The sequence below is a fragment of the Gobius niger genome, assembly GCF_951799975.1.
Source record: "Gobius niger genome assembly, chromosome: 22".
NCBI classification, from domain to species: Eukaryota; Metazoa; Chordata; class Actinopteri; order Gobiiformes; family Gobiidae; genus Gobius; species Gobius niger.
Window position 1 is genome coordinate 3,371,184 of NC_136873.1, and position 17,451 is coordinate 3,388,634.

The window sequence follows — 17,451 nt, forward strand, 5'->3', positions numbered from 1 at the left end:
TTGTCTTGGTAGGTTTGCATTGATGTCAGACTCTTTCCATTCCTGGATGGTGGATTTAACTGTACACAGAGAGATGTTCAAAGCTTTGGAAATCTTTTTTTAACCAAACCCAGCTTTACACTTCTCAATAACTTTATCTCAGACCTGTTTGGTGTGTTCTTGGACTTCATGATGCTTCTGCTCCACAATAGTCTCTTAACAAACCTCTGAGACCATCACAGAGACGCTGTATCTGAACTGACAGTAGATTACACTCAGGTAGACTCTGTTTAGTCATTGGGATTGGCATTATTTTTCATCTTTTCTTTAGTTGATGTACTTTTAATTTCTTTATTAACAATCGGTGTTAGTGTTTCCCAGTCCCTCTGCCTCTCTTTGTGTAATAAAACCGCAAATACTGTATTTCACAAAGCTTTCCAGTATTTGTTATTATTTGTCTTAAAGCCACACTCGGCCAAACTGGAGATCTCTGAGCGCAGGATGGAGTCGTCCTTCCACAAGACGCTGGTGGACATCGCTGCCCGTCTGAGTGAGATCCTCCAGAATCATCGAACCGTCAGATACCGCGAGAACGTGTTCAGAGACCGAGCCAAAGTTCTGTCCCTCAGGAGGTGGTGCTGAAGGGAGCCCTGATGTTCGGGCGAGGCCAGTCCGTGATCAGGTCCAGAAAGAGCGCCTTCACTTACGGCTTCTCCAAGATCATGAGGTTCGATCCGTCCAAACACAAAGCAGAGAAGAGGATCGAGACGGAGGAACGGCGTGTGGTGCAGACACCTCTCTTCAGGAAGATGGTGGAAGTCGATGATAGACGTGGAGTGGAACGAGACCAGGGAGTTCAGGGCGAGAAGGATCCGATGTACGTGGACGAGGAGGAGGTGGAGGGTCCGTGCCGACGGTCTCCAAGGGCCCGGACCACGAGGTCAAACTGAAGATCGACTTCGGCTCCACCGCCATCACAGCGGAGGCCACGGACGTGCAGGCGACGTCCACGGTTTTCAGTCACGGTGGACTTCAAATCAGAGCTCCTCTCCTGACCTCCTCCCTCTAACACTGTCCCCAGCAGATCCAGTCCACGCTCCTCCTCCATGAAACACCCGTCTGTGCGCTCCGGTACGCCAACGACAACCCTCTCTCGACCCACGGCACGACGAAGTTTTAGACTCTGGGATGTCGAGCCTCCTTCCAAACCACCTCCAGTGCCCTCCGACCCATCACCGACCAACACTCGCCCCTCGAAGCCCAGACCCAGAGACACTCGCCCTCCTGTGAAGCCTGACCAGCCAACATCCGCTCGACCAACAGCACGACGGAGCTCCAGGCCCGCACAGACAGATCCTCCCTCTGATCAGCCCACACCAACCCCCCTCTGGGCCAACGGTGCGACAAAGTTTCAGATCTGGAGACGTCGACCCTCGTTCCAAACCTCCTCCGGTTCCCAGGGCAGCCTACGCTCAACCCTCACCAACAGCAGACGTTCAGACCCAGAGAGATGCCGTCTTCTCCCTCCGACACTCGCCCTCCACGTCCACGTCATCATCTACCCGGTCAGCAGGACGAAGGAGCTCCAGGCCTGCGCAGACAGATCCTTCCACCCTGATATAACGCGGAACAAAAGCCACTGCCAGACTTCGTGGCTTTTACCTCTCATTTTTGGCCTGGCACTTGTGATTGACGTGGTTGCATCCTTAGATCTATGAATATTTAGATACTTTGAACTGTCTCAGGAGCTGGGACTGTTTCCAGGGCGTCCCCTTTGTATATTTTGTAAAGAAAACTGTTCTTTAAGTCTAAATGCCAGGATCAAAACCAAAATCAAACTTGAATAACTACAAAAGATAACTGGACCCCCTCTGATGTAGGTGCTGATGTTCATGTTCAGGCTGTTGTTTGGAAGTGTCTGCTTCTGGTTTGCTTTACTTGCCTTTGATCGAACTAATAGTTGAATAAATGAGCTCTTTGTATTATAATTCAATTCATTCACGTACACTAGGGCTGTGCAATTAATCGAAATTCGATTACGATTTCGATTACAACAGTAAACGATTACAAAATTAGCATAATCGCAAAAAATCGATTATATATATATTTTTTTTCATGTTTTATTTTTTTTATTTTTTATTTTTTCAAAAAATGTTTTTTTCATTTTTTTTCATTTTTTTTGCAAAGCAGACTTGTTATTTCACGGCGCTGGGATTATTTCCCCTTCGCTTTTCCCGTGCCACGGCTCGTGCTTTTGTCTGACATAAAAACAAACGGCGCTGTGTGATGATGTCATCAGGCCGCGCAGCTCAGTTTGCTTGCGCAGGTGTGAGGGCTGGCCAGCAGGGGGCAGGTGTGAAACAGGGACCTCTTCTTAATCAAGGCGTACTTTGTCATTTTTCTGCTGGATTTTTGTCACTTTTTTGCTGGATTTTTGTCCTTTTTCTGCTGGGTTTTTGTCTTTTTTTTTTTTGCTGGATTTTTGTCATTTTTTGCTGGATTTTTGTCACTTTTTTGCTGGATTTTTGTCACTTTTTTGCAGGATTTTTGTCACTTTTTTGCTGGATTTTTGTCACTTTTTTGCTGGATTTTTGTCTTTTTTCTGCTGGATTTTTGTCACTTTTTTGCTGGATTTTTGTCACTTTTTTGCTGGATTTTTGTCACTTTTTTGCTGGATTTTTGTCACTTTTTTGCTGGATTTTTGTCTTTTTCTGCTGGATTTTTGTCACTTTTTTGATGGATTTTTGTCACTTTTTTGCTGGATTTTTGTCACTTTTTTGATGGATTTTTGTCACTTTTTTAATGGATTTTTGTCACTTTTTTAATGGATTTTTGTCTTTTTTTTGCTGGATTTTTTTAAAGGCAACAAATAATCGTTTGAATAATCGTGATTTCAATCATGACAAAAATAATCGTGATTATTATTTTTTCAATAATCGAGCAGCCCTAACGTACATTAACCTCTGTATCTGCAAACACCTGCAAAAAGTGTCACTCGCTTAATCACAATCAGCTGCTTTATGACTGTAAACACAATCAACTTCTTTGCACTGACAACTTTGACACTCAGGTCTTTTTCTAATGTTAGTCAAGACACATTAACTCCTGAAAATGGAGTCTCCCCCCTCTGGGAAAACTCAAATCCCAGGAGACTCTTGTAGTATTTTCTAGATATGGAGACATTGCAGCTAAGCGTTCTTTGTTTGTCATCATAGTTACGTTTTCTGATCACTTTAGAACTGCAGGAACATAAGGTGCAGCCCATTTCCTTGAGTCTGTCTCTGCGGCGAGGGCGACGCCCGGGAGGCGGGACTTCCTGAGCCTGAGGCGACACAGCTGAGCCGCTTCACCGTCAGACCTGTCCGTCCTGTTGCAAAGATGAGCCGCACGTTTATCGTCGCTATAGATTTCGGGACGTCTTTCAGCGGCTACGCCTACAGCCTGACCCCGACCGGCGCCAAGACAGAGCCTCACGTGAGAAAATGGAGCAAAACACTGGTCATGAAGACCCCGAAGACCCCCACCTGCATCCTGCTGGACGAACATGGAGAGGTCACGGCGTTCGGATACGAGGCACGGAACAAGTACTATGAGATTCGCAAAGACACGGCCAAGTACTACTACTTTAAAGACTTTAAGATGAGTCTTTATGGAAAGGTAAGATCTGTTCTTTTGAGTCTAATTACAGATAAACAGAAAAAGAAAAGTCATTTTTGTATCTGTCCAATAACAACATAAAGAGAAACAGCTTTAAAGCAGTACTAAGTAACTCTTCCCCCTAGAGGCCATAAGCGCAACTGCAAGTGTAGTAGAAAGTTACGATTTTTTTAACGTATTAATTGTCTTGGAGAGTAAATACTACGCTGACAGGAAAGGCGAAGGGAGAGAGGGTTACTGTGCATCCAATTATACAATGGCAGTTAGCACTTTGCCCGTTAGCATGTTAGCTTCTTCTTCGTGATTACATTAGTGTGTATGGCTTTCTCCGGACCGGTGGCAGACAAGTTGCAAACATGGTTGTCTGGTCAGAGACACCAGGGGGCGATGAAAGACCCTCCAATCATCCCATAAACACTTGTATCACCCCCACAGGGACTACGGGGAGGGTTTATTAAGGTAAACACGTTACTTAGTACTGCTTTAAACCCGACACTGAAGGTGTGAAACTACTGTTTCTGGTTCATATTTTGATTTAGATCAGATTTGTGGTAGTGTTTTATTCTGAACAGTAGAGGGAGCTCCTGGAAAGTAAGAGAGCGAACTTCCACCAGTGAAGTATAGAAGTAATGACTTTTCTTCTTAGACACGGAATAGCTCATTGACAGGTTTTACTTTGATCATAGCTGATGTATGTAAGTTTTTCATCATGTATTAGAATAAAACTGTATGCTTTATCGTTTTCTTTGATCATTTTAAACCAACCTTTAAAATAAAACTATTCTGCCCCGAGTCAGTTTCAAGTTTCAAGTTTCAAGTTTAATGGTTTTGTATAGCCCAACATCACAACAGAAGTCTCCTCACAGCTGCACCAAACATTAAGGCAATAAAACAGAGCAATAAATATGACAATTAAAAGTTCAGGTAAATATAATGGAAAATATAATGTCCAATAGGAGGCAGCGACGAGCGGCGTGGGCGTCCCCCGTCCTTAGACTCTCCAGCACGGCGAGGAAAAACTCAAAAACCCGGCAGGAGAAAAGAGAAACCTTGGGGAGAACCACAGAAGAAGAGATCCACTCCCATGGACGGACAGGCTATAGAGACCCAGGGCCGAAGGATCCCTCAGCAGACGGGCCGAGATCACAGACCGTCCAGTCCTCAGATTCCAGAATGCAGGTTCCTCCGTTCACCCAGGTTCCTCCGTTCACCCAGGTTCCTCCGTTCGATCTAGACGGGCACTCCCGAGGGGGGGGGGCAGGAGACACCATTTGAATAGTGATGAACAGACTACAGAAACAGGCACTAAGTTCATGTCTTTCTAGTCACAGGTGCAAACACTGTAATAACCCCTGTAGTTAAAGCTTTGTATCTGTCTGCAGGAAATCACCAAGGACCTGGAGATGAAAGATGTGAATAAGAGGTCGATGATCGCTCTGAAGGTGTTCTCTGCTGCTCTGAGCTTCCTGAAGGAGGACGCTCTGAGAACCATCAGAGGGAACACGCTTCACACAGTGCAGTACGTCGCCTCAGACTTCACCTGGGTCCTGACGGTTCCGGCCATTTGGGACATTTCAGCGCGACAGTTCATGAGGGAAGCTGCAGTTCAGGTGAAACTCCTGAAAACTCTTTCAAGAACGCCCCACAGAACCGACTTCGGGAATGTGATCCAGTCCAATCCAACTTTATTTACAGAGCACTAAAAAACACAATGTCGACCAAAGTGCTGAACACAGCAGTAAAAATGACATAATTAAGTCAGATGAACATTAAAAGAAATACAAAATACAAGACATTCAAAAGTCAAAATTACTCAGGCTGTGTTAAAAACCAAGGCAAAAAAGGTGTGTTTTAAGGGAGGATTTAAAAAGAACAAGAGCCTCTGTCTCAGGTGCTGGGGCAGTTCCACAGTTTAGGACCAGTGACGGCAAAAGAGCGGTGGCCTTTGGTTTTCCTTTTTGTTTTGGGAACAACCGACAAGGACAGTTGTGCTGACCTCAGAGCGCGCAGCAGGTCAGACAGATCCTGAGGACCATGAAGACATTTAAAAACATATAAAAGAATCTTAAACTCAACACCATATGACATGGGGAGCCAGTGCAAAGACCTCAACATGGGTGTGATGTGCTCTCGCTTTTGGTGCCCGTTAGAAGCCGAGCAGCAGCATTTTGTACAAGCTGTAGTCGGGCGAGAGACGACTGACTGAGCCCGACATAAAGTGCATTACAGTAATCTCAATGATTTGTGATAAAATCTCAAATAAATGCTGGGGAACAAACGGTTTTGCCTTGGACAGTCGCCTGAGCTGATGATGAGTGATGTCATACCGCTAAGCATCATGGGATTAGCAGCAATTATAAACAGAGATTTTAAATCATTGTTCACTTTAAAACACTTGGACACCACAGTGAGCTCCACGGCTTTTTATACCGTTAGTCTATGGAAATGTGTACTAACAGCTGCAAAGATGGCGGATCCCTATGGTAACAGTGGAATTTCTCTACAGGTGCTACTTTTGTGCCATTTTGTGCCACATTTATTTTATTTCAATATTTAATAGTGCATTTATTATGTTCCCTCTTCAAACCATCACCTTGTCGTTTTTTATTACAAAGGTCATTGACGTCAACAAAGGTACGTTTAAAAAGTGACTTATAAAAGAATTTATGCTGAACGGACACTTTCAAAATGATCTAATGCAGCATTTTCTTTGAGTTAACAAATGACTGAGGTAAAGTCAATGTAGGAGCTGCAGATACACTGAAAAGCACAAAGCAACGAAGTAAAACAAACAACAGTAAAGCAAAACTACAGACTTTAGCAGAGCAGACTTTAAAGCCTCAGACTCAGCGGTCACTGACTCACACCTTAGTGACGACACGAGCTGCAACCTCACATTAACAGACTCATAGGGCCCGATCTTGTGCATCAAAACGGAGACGATAGCGTGACATTTTGCGCTCAGTCGGGGCGCACTTTGTGATCTTGCCACTCCAGACTTGGCGCATTTAAGTGGGTTGAGACACACACATTTTCCTCCAACCAGATCAACTCCGCGTCCAGGAGAGTGGTTGTGTGGGAGTGGGGGGTGAACATGTGCTTTTGTTTTGCTTCGCGTTCACGCCAAGCGTGAGCCGATCCGCGCCACAGCGGACGCTGTAGCTCTTTTTCTCTCGAGACGTAAACATCGTTTAGCTCACGATGGGGTAAATAAAGTTTTTAGTTTGACCTGTGAGAGCCTAAGGCTTAAGAAAGAACGCAAGACAGCGCAATGTAAACGAGGAAGTGAACGTCAGCCGTGTTTCCATCAGTGCAGTCGCCTCCTCTTGTGACGCCCCCTCGCAGGTGGCGAAGGCGAATGGCACAGATAGCTCCGCCACTCGGAAAATAATTCGCCAAGAGCCTGCGCCGCCCCGTGCGCCGCCACAAGATCTGGCCCATAATGTCTCTCCCTATAAGCAGTTTGGACTGTTAAAGATGTTGACATTTTGCACTAGATTACTAACCTGGCTAACACCAGGCTGCTGTGTGCGCTCGAATTATTTCGAACTGCACAACAGCCTGGGGACCATGGCCAAATCTCCGGTGGATTTGGGAACCAATCACAGAACGAGAAGGGACGGCAAGACGATGACGCGCTATTCGATATATGGAAGCTTGTAGTTTATTTACGGATAATTTAAAAAAAAGTTTATTTACGGATCCAACATGACAGCAGCAGACACGATGGTATTTTTTGATCAAGCTTTTGACCTTGTTCTAAATAATTTAGCTCAAAAGTTTACAGCGGGTACGTCATACGTCATCTCATACGATGATATGATTGGCTGGGGCTACGTGCAGACGCATGAGACTTTTTTTTTTTTTTTTTTCGTATCGCCCAATAAACGACTATGGACGATCGTAAACCACACCTCTCCTACGAGAAAATGAATTGGTGGTCCCCAGACTAAATATCACTTGTGATTTTAGTCTGGTGTTAGCCAGGCTACTAGATTACTGCAATTGTTGGTTTTGTTCTACTGAAACCATAGGCTTGTGCCATCGTTAAAGCATCAGAGCTTCTATCGAGCAATTCTTTTTTCCAGTGCCGGCTTATTTCCCTCAGCACAGACTGTGTGTCTCTGCGTCCAGGCTGGGCTGGCGTCCTCCTTCACTGAGGACACTCTGGTGATCACTCTGGAGCCGGAGGCAGCTTCAGTCTGGTGTAAACAGCTCGAACCCAAAGACTTCATCAAAGACAGCGGTGACAGAGTGAAGCTGTCTGTGGGAGCGCAGTACGTCGTCCTCGACTGTGGAGGTAACGCACACTTAGGGCGCAGTTTGTTTGTTTGTGAGCGCAGTCAAACCCTAGCCTGGCTAACACCAGACTAAAATCACAAGTGATATTTAGTCTGGGGACCACCAATTCATTTTCTCGTAGGAGAGGTGTGGTTAAAAAAGAAAAAGTCTATCATGCGTCTGCACGTAGCCATAGCCAATCGCATCATCGTATGAGATGACGTATGACTGTAAACTGTAAACTAACTGTAACTCTTGAGCTAAACAATTTAGAACAAGGTCTAAAGCTTGATCGAAAAATACCATCGTGTCTGCTGCTGTAATGTTTTTTTTTTATACGATCCGTCTGTTGATCTCCCGCTCCATCCGTCCCTCACTCGTGAACAAGACCCCGAGATACTTGAACTCCTCCACTTGAGGTAAGGACTCCCCACCGACCTGTAGAGGGGAAGCCACCTTTTTCGGTGGAGAACCATGGCCTCAGATTTGGAGGTGCTGATCCTCATCCCGGCCGCTACACACTCGGCTGAAAACCGCCCCAGAGCAGCTGAAGGTCCTGGTTCTTTGAAGCCAACAGAACAACATCATCCGCAAACAGCAGAGATGAGATCCTGATGCTCCCAAACCGGACACCCTCCGGCCCCTGGCTGCGCCTAGAAATTCTGTCCATAAAAGAAATTAACAGAACCGGTGACAAAGGGCAGCCCTGGCGGAGACCAACACGCACCGGGAACAGGTCTGACTTACTGCCGGCAATGCGAACCAAGCTCCTGCTGCGGTCATACAGGGAACGGACAGCCCTGCCACCGAGGAGCTTTCTCACCACCTCGGTGACTTCAGCCCCGGTGATGGACGAGCCCACCTCCGAGCCCCCAGCCTCTGCTTCCTCATTGGAAGACGTGACGACGGAATTGAGGAGGTCCTCGAAGTACTCCTTCCACCGTCCGACGACATCCCAAGTTGAGGTCAGCAGGCCCCCACCCGCACTGTAAACAGTGTTGGTGAAGCACTGCTTCCCCCTCCTGAGGCGCCGGATGGTTTGCCAGAATCTCTTCGAGGCCGACCGATAGTCTTCCTCCATGGCTTCTCCGAACTCCTCCCAGACCCGAGTTTTAGCCTCTGTGACCGCACGAGCTGCAGCACGCTTGGCCTGCCGGTACCTCTCAGCTGCCTCAGGAGTCCCACAAGCCAACAAGGCCAGGTAGGACTCCTTCTTCAGCTGGACGGCATCCCTTCCTTCCGGGCGCCACCACCGGGTTCGGGGATTGCCGCCGCGACAGGCACCAGAGACCTTACGGCCACAACTACGAGCAGCCGCATCGACAATGGAGGAGGAGAACAGAGTCCACTCGGACTCCATGTCCCCAGCCTCCCTCGGAATCTGGGTGAAGCTCTTCCGGAGGTGGGAGTTGAAGACCCCACTGACAGAGGGATCCACCAGACGTTCCCAGCAGACCCTCACAACACGCTTGGGTCTGCCGCGTTGAAGTCCCCCAGTAGAACAATGGAGTCCCCAGTCGGAGCACCATCAAGTACCCCTCCCAGGGACTCCAAGAAGGCCGGGTACTCTGCACCCATATTGGGCCCGTAGGCCGAGACAACGGTGAGAGACCTGTCCCCGACCCGGAGGCGTAGGGACGCGACCCTCTCTTCCACCGGGGTGAACTCCAACACGTGACGGCTGAGCTGGGGGGATATGAGCAAACCCACCCCAGCCTGCCGCCTCTCCCCGCGGGCAACTCCAGAAAAATGGAGAGTCCAGCCTCTCTCCAGGACTTGGGATCCGGAACCCAAGCTGTGCGTGGAGGTGAGCCCGACTATATCTAGCCGGTATCTCTCAACCTCCCGCACAAGCTCAGGCTCCTTCCCCCCCAGCGAGGTGACGTTCCATGTCCCGAACGCCAGAAGCTGCGCATGCAGACCAGGTCGTCGAGGCACCCGGCCTCGACTGCCACCCAGTCCTCTCCGCACCCGACCCATACGGATCCCTCTGCGGGTGGTGGGTCCACAGGAGGGCGGGCCCACGTCGTCCCTTCGGGCTGTGCCCGGCTGGGCCCCGTGGGCAGAGGCCCGGTCACCAGATGCTCGCGTTCGGCCCACAACCCCAGGTCTGGCTCCAGGGTGGGGCCCGGGCGACGTCACGGTCCTTGTGTAGTGTACGTCCATAAGAGTCTTCTGAGCTGCTCTTCGTCTGACCCGTCACCTCGGACCTGTTTGCCATGGGAGACCCTACCAGGGGCATAAAGCTCCGGACAACATAGCTCCTCGGATCATTCGGGTACTCAAACAACCTCACCACGTTAAGGTGGCAGCTCATGGGGGTTGACTTCATTTAAATAATCAAGTAAATTACTTTTTGTACTATGCTGCTTGCACTTTGCCTGTTTATTTTTTACACTAGCTCTTTTAAGTACTTGTTTTTCTTGCTTTGTTTCAGGAGGAACCATCGACATCACAGTCCATGAGGTTCTTGAAGGAGGGGCTCTTAAAGAGCTGCACAAAGCCTCAGGAAACGGCAAAGGAGGACGGACAGTTGACAAGAAGTTCACTCGGTGTCTGAGAGAGTTCTTCTGTGACGGTCTGTGGGAGGACTACGAGAGAGATCATCCCAGAGAAGCTCAGGAGTTCATGGAGGACTTCAGTTATTTAAATCAGGCTCCACAGAACCAGGTCTATAAGCTCAATGTGCACAACAAATTCAAGAAAAAGATTGAAAAGAGAGAAAAGGCTGGAGCCAGAGGAAGTAAAGAAAGTCTGGTGTTCATGTCGATGGAAGGTGTGAGCTGGGACAGAGGAAAAATGGAGATCTCTGTGGAGAAAATGAAGTCTTTCTTTCACGAGACGCTGGTGCACATCACAGACAGTCTCACTGAACTCTTACAGGAACATAAAGGCATCAGCTACATCCTGTTAGTGGGAGGTTTATCATCGAGCCATATCCTCCGTGAACATGTTCAGAAAGAGTTCAGTGACCGAGCCAAAGTGATGTGTCCTAAAAACCCTCAGGAGGTCGTTCTGCAGGGAGCGGTGATGTTCGGGCGAGACCAGTCTGTGATCAGGTCCAGAAAGAGCGCCTTCACTTACGGGGTTAAAATGGGTCAAAGATTTGATCCTTCTAAACATAAACCAGAAAAGAAGTTCACAAACGAAGAGGGTGATTGGTGCAACAAACGTTTCAAAAAAATGGTTGAAATTGGAGAAGACGTGGGCTGGAATGAAACCAGGGAGTACATGTGTCATCCTGGGAAGAGTGACCAAACAAGGATGGGCCTGAGATTTTATCGAACACTGAGGAAGAATGTGACGTATGTGGACGAGTGGGGAGTGGAGGGTCCGATTGCTCACTGTAGCGTGGACTCGCCGGACATCACCAAAGGTCTGGCTCGTGAGCTCAAACTGGAAGTTTTCTTTGGCTCCACCGAGATCAAGGCAGTGGCCACTGACCTGGAGTCAGGGAGCACAGCGTCCGTGAAAATGGACTTCATCATAAAGTGAAGAAGTGACTCCGAAATGTGGTATCTGGTGTCTTCTTTTGTCAGATGCCCTCCCAGCGACTAAAGGGTACTTTAAGTGGTTATGGTTAATGTGGTTAAGGTGTACTTTATTATCCCTGTAGGTGTAGGGAAATGTGTCCTCTGCATTTGGCCCATCCTTTGACGCCTCAGGGTGATCCGTCCCGAGCAGTGCCCGGACACCATCTCCAGATGTGGAACCAGGCTAATGGTCTGAATCAGCTGCTGGAGGATTCATCATTCGTGCATGTGTAGGACGGACGAAAACGCAATAACTCTGTTGAGCCAATAACGTAATAACGGACGATAACGCAATAACTCTGTTGAGCCAATAACGTAATGACGGACGATAACGCAATAACTCTGTTGAGCCAATAACGTAATAACGGACGATAACGCAATAACTCTGTTGAGCCAATAACGTAATGACGGACGATAACGCAATAACTCTGTTGAGCCAATAACGTAATAACGGACGATAACGCAATAACTCTGTTGAGCCAATAACGTAATAACGGACGATAACGCAATAACTCTGTTGAGCCAATAACGTAATAACGGACGATAACGCAATAACTCTGTTGAGCCAATAACGTAATGACGGACGATAACGCGATACCTCGAAAAACGATTTACCGGCCAGGTCTAACATTATTGGCCTGACAAGAGGAAAATCCTTCACGAATGTAATAAATTCAGCCAATAATGTTGGCTGAATTTATTGGAATGTGCTGGTTTTTCATCGGTTTTTGGATTTTACCGCTTTCTGTTTGTTTGCTTGTTTTTTCACTTAACTTGTCGCAGCTCAGAAGGAACCGGACCACGACGGTGGCCCAGATGGTAAAGCCGGTCATTTTATGACCGAAAGGTTACTGGTTCCCGCAACCTTCATCAATGCTCCCACTAGTGCATGGCGTCGCTGTGTCCTTGGGCAAGGCACTTCCTGAGTCTTCTTCTAGCGCTGACTAAAACACAGTTTGGTATAATGATAATAGGATAATTATTAAATAAAAAAACTATGTAAGGGATAATGTATAGAACGCTGGTCATTATCGGGAAAATAAGCACCGACAGGGCAAACCGGACTTGTTTCGCCCTGAAGGTGCTTATTTTCCCGATAATGACCAGCGTTCTATACATTATCCCGCTCATTATTCGGCCATTTGCCAACTAAACACACACAACATAAACTTCGTACACTTTTATGAAGGTCGAAAGGTTTATTTAATGACTTCCGCGACAAATAGTTCCCAAAAGTTTGCGCGTTGCTCGGCATCGTTTTGCTAGGCTAGAAGCAGCAAGGCTAGCAGCTAGCCTAGCTACTTAGTTGAAGGCGCAGTTGGAGGAATGGTGGTGAATCTCTGGGTAAGTTGAAAGTCAGACTCACACTAACTTCACGAGCGATTCCCCGACTTCTCTCTCCGTGACAGGACAGATAGTGTCGCTGCTACGTACGTGCAGAGTGATATGAAAGCATTAACTCCATTGCCATTGGCAGCGTCATTATTTTTTTCAGAGGTCGTTTATCAGAAAATAATGACCGTATAATAAGTGATGATACTAGTTCTCTTGACAAAATCTTTCCCTTTCTGCTACAGACGACTATTGTAGCCACAGCTGCCGCGGGCAGGCTGCCAAACTGTGCCATTGGCCTCTCCGACCACTACCAACCTCTCACTCATACATGCCCCACATTCATGTGAGTGAAGTGTCTTGCCCAAGGACACAGCGACTTCATGCATTTGTTGGAGGTGGGACTCGAACCGGCAGCCTTTCCATCATGAGACACCCCACTTTACACTCTGGGCCACCGTCATAGGAAAAGGCCTGTGAGATACGACAAGTTACGAAGTGAGAAAATAAAACAGTAAAAACAGCAAAATACAAAACCTGATGAAAAAGCCACAAAATAACAATTTAGAGAAAACAGCACAGGAACGGTTTAATGTGTTTTTGTAAATGAATTAAAGTTGATCATTACATTATTGGCTGAATTTATTACATTTGTGAATGATTTTCATATTTTTATAATTCTAAGTTATTTCCACAAATCTGCGCCTTCTTTATAATATATGTCTGTAGTATTGTTTATTGACTCTTCAGTGGAGTTGGTTCAAGTGCCTGAAGACAATGTCCCTCACACTTTAATATAACATTTCCTTTGTAAAACACATGAGGAACAGCCTGACAGTCGAGGCGGCTTTCACTTATTTCACTTACGCATTGATAATCCCTCACTTTACTGACCATCCAGCTGGTCACAGGCAAAGGAGACCACACTCAAACCACTAAGATGTGTAACACTTTGTCATCATCATTGCAATATCCTGAGTAAGTACAAACTGCTCAGTTTTGACAGTCTAATTCTACACAATAACCCAAGAACTATATTCAAAATCACCAATAACACAGCTCCACCACCACTGAAGACCTTTGTCAGACTTTGTTCTGAGCAAAATGCGAGACCCACTCGGTCCACTGCAAATAAAAACTGTCATTCCAAAAAGATCCTGGGCCTTTGCACAATGTAATCTAGACCTAATAATTGATGATGTTATCTAAATGTACATTGAATTGATCATGGGGTCAGCACTTATAAGCTTATTGCTTCAGCCGACTTCATTTTGAGCATCCACACTGTATGAATTCTGGAAGATAAGATGAATGTAAAATTACTCGAATACAGTTGTGCACTTCTGCACTTAAACAAAGCAAAATGTGCCTCCTCCTGTCGCTCCATTAAACAGTGGAATGAACTTCAGTCTGAAACTGTCAGTAGATCTTAGTACATTTTAGATCATCAGTCGTGTCAGCATTGATGATGTAAATTGTAGAGATTAGGCTTAGGTTTTGTGCACACTTTTAGAAAAAGCATAGAATGTATTTTATATAGTGATTTTATTGTAAATTAGATTTAGAGATTATAATTGTAATGCTTGTGTACTCACCTGTCCAGGGACTGCGGATGGAAAATATCTGCTTATGGGGCTGTCACACCTTGATGATCTAGTTTTTAATGGTTGCCGGGGCGGGGCAGGTTATTAAAATAGAAACAATGTGCGGGAAGGGCAGAGCCTGCTCCAAATGCGGCCCCACAGGCTGAAAAAACAAAAGAGTAGCTTGAGTAACTTAAAACTAACGTGTGTCAAGGATCACATGACTTACTTGTAACTTATGACCAACGCATGTCAGACGTATGAGCGTACGCTGGCATACGCCGAGACATTTTGAGCATGCTTAAAATTTCTGGACCCATTAGCTAAACCTGGTAGCCTGGTCTCGGGACCACCAATTCATTTTCTCGTAGGAGAGGTGTGGTTTACGATCGTCCATAGCCGTTTATTGGGCGCTATCATGCGTCTGCACGTAGCCACAGCCATCGTATCATCGTATCCGATGACGTATGACGTACCCGCTGTAAACTTTTGAGATAAACTATTTAGAACACGGCCTAAAGCTCGATCGAAAAATAGCGTCGCGTCTGCTGCTGTCATGTTCGAACCGTAAATAAACTTTTTTTAAAACCATAAATAAACTACACGCTTCCGTATAACGAATAGTGCGTCATCATCTTGCCGTCCCTCCTCGTTCTGTGATTGGTTCCCAAATCCACGCGAAAATTTCGGCCATGGTCCCCAGGCTGTTGTGCAGTTCCAAATGATTCGAGCGCACACAGCATATATAACCCGGCATTAGCCAGGTTATAAATCTGGTACAAATCATCTCCTCTTCTGTAAAGACTAATGGTTTTGTACATTGTCCCTGTTTCAATAAACAATAAACTCAACTCAACTCAACCTTTTTATTTCAAAGCCAGAGTGCCTTGGATTTCATTTTAAACAGTGCATAAATAATGTTGTGGTGAGTTGACTCTACACTGACTGAGACCAGACCTGTTAAGGGCCTAACTAACTGGGCGACAGAACACACTTCACTCAATGTAACACAGACTATGTGCCTGTTTTTATTACATAGTGGGGTTCCCTGTCAGGACACAGCCATGTGACCCTCCACCTCCATTAATTCATTAATGGAGTCAATATTTATTGACTAGGTTCGGGAGCAGGACCTCGCCTCAGCCAATCACCTTCTGCATACCAACCACTCCTGCTTTCACCTTGCCACGCCTCTAATTACCCACAAGCCTTATATATACACCAGGCCAAGCCTCTTCATTCATGTTTGCTCGAAACTGTCGACCCCACCCTCCCTCCCTCTACGTCTGTTTTATCTTTCAGCCCTGATTCTTCTGCTGGGAGGGGGTCCTGAAGAGCTGGGTTCAATCGAGACGGAGCCCCCACCCACAGTCTCACCCAGCTTCACTCTGCACATTTAAAACATCAATAAATTCTTCAACGGCAATTTGTTGTGGCGTGTTGTGGTTTTTATTATTGCTATTGTTTGTTATGTAATGTATTTTAACTTTGTTGAAACTTTGTATTGCCTGTGTACAGCACTTTGGGCAGCGATAGTTGTTGTAAATGTGCTTTATAAATAAATTTGACCTTGACCTTAATCAGATTCTCAAAGAAAAACGAGCCTAATCGTGGTCAGAACTATCCTAAGGCAGGTTTGTGGGATCGGCTCCTGATAAATACTTCATGAGTGACATTAAAAGTATTTCCTGCTCAGTGTACGATGAGCTGACTGCCACTAACTGGTTCGTCTGGTCTCTTTTTCCCAACAGAGACTGTCATCGAACCATAAGTGAAGTCAACGCAGCACAGACAAAATGTCCAAGAGGTGAGTGTTGAGATTCTTCTGTTTCATTCTGTTTATAGATGCTACTACTTTCCATCAAAGTCTTTCTAACGATGCACAAACTGTATTTAGTGTAAATTAAAACTCTGAATATAACAAAGTGATGACTGAACAGTATGAACAAAACATCAACTCGACATGTCTGTGCACATGCTGCGCTCCTCTGTGTCTTTGCCTGAAGTTATGCATGTTTTGTTTGTGTTTTATAGTGTCTTTCACTTCTGGAAAATTAAAAGCAAAGCTCCAAAGGAAACCCCACCTGAGGATGTGGTCAGTGCAAACCAACTACAGCCTGAAAGGTCCAAGACAAGGTGAAAAGTTTTTGTCTTACTTTAACATTTCTATGGAAGATTTGTTGTATCATCAGATTTTGATTTTAAATCATTTGAGAATGTTTTTTTTATTTTTATTTTCATTTGAAGAATTGAAAATACATAGAGTAGATAGAATATTCAAAAGGCTAATTTTTATTTGGATTTTCTAAAATTTAGACTGCAGAATTTGAAGGAAAAAAGTATGAATAGAATATCTGAAAGACAAATTGTATTTATTTTTATTCACACTGAAATATGTCCTGAAATTTAGGGACAATAAAGTGTACACTTTTGCTGGTTGAGTTTCGGGTTTATTCGTCTGCAGAGGTGGGAGTAAGTCACTAAATGCAAGTCTCAAGTAAGTCCAAGTCAATCGGTCATGGGGTCAAGTCAAGTCAAGTCATAGCTTTTGTCAAGTCAAGTCAAGTCTTGCTTTAGCCGGCAAGTCACCTCAAGTCACAAACGCCAGTGTGTCGACTTTTCATGTGTTTAATCTTGAAAATAATAAGTGCTTTCTCAAGATACCGTAATTTTGAAAATTTAGGCTAAAATCAAACTTTTAAAAACTCATGGATTTGGATTTAAAGTCTAATTAATATTTTAACACCACAACAGTCAAAATATATGTATTATAAATAAACAGTCTATGTACAAAATTGCTGGGACAGCATTTTAAGGAAAAAAAATATGAAATATAGTATTTTAAATATGAGCTGCTTTTCCCTGCAGTCTGAAACATAAATATAAAATAATATTTTTATTTTTGTTAGTTTCTGGCAGTTTTTCTGTCAGTGGTTCCCCTGTAATGCCCCAGCCCCTGTATACTCGGATTCACCCCTGCTCAAAGTAGATTCTGCGTAGCCTTCAGTCCTGCTGTCACTGGGCTGTGGCGGATGCGTAAACTAGTCACTAAATGCTGTAAACTTTGTGTGAACGCCTTAAAACAT

At 45.4% G+C, this 17,451-nt stretch overlaps 1 protein-coding gene across 1 annotated transcript; it reads left to right on the plus strand.

Moving 5' to 3' along the window:
* Nucleotides 1-480: 480 nt before the first annotated feature.
* Nucleotides 481-11,412, plus strand: LOC306981547 (heat shock 70 kDa protein 12A-like; the record flags this gene model as incomplete). Its single annotated transcript, XM_079581154.1, has 7 exons — nucleotides 481-555; nucleotides 609-919; nucleotides 1,064-1,544; nucleotides 3,271-3,636; nucleotides 5,019-5,246; nucleotides 7,771-7,936; nucleotides 10,355-11,412. 7 exons carry the CDS (start codon nucleotides 481-483, stop codon nucleotides 11,410-11,412), a joined length of 2,685 nt encoding a protein of 894 aa, XP_079437280.1.
* Between the last annotated feature and the right edge of the window lie 6,039 nt (nucleotides 11,413-17,451).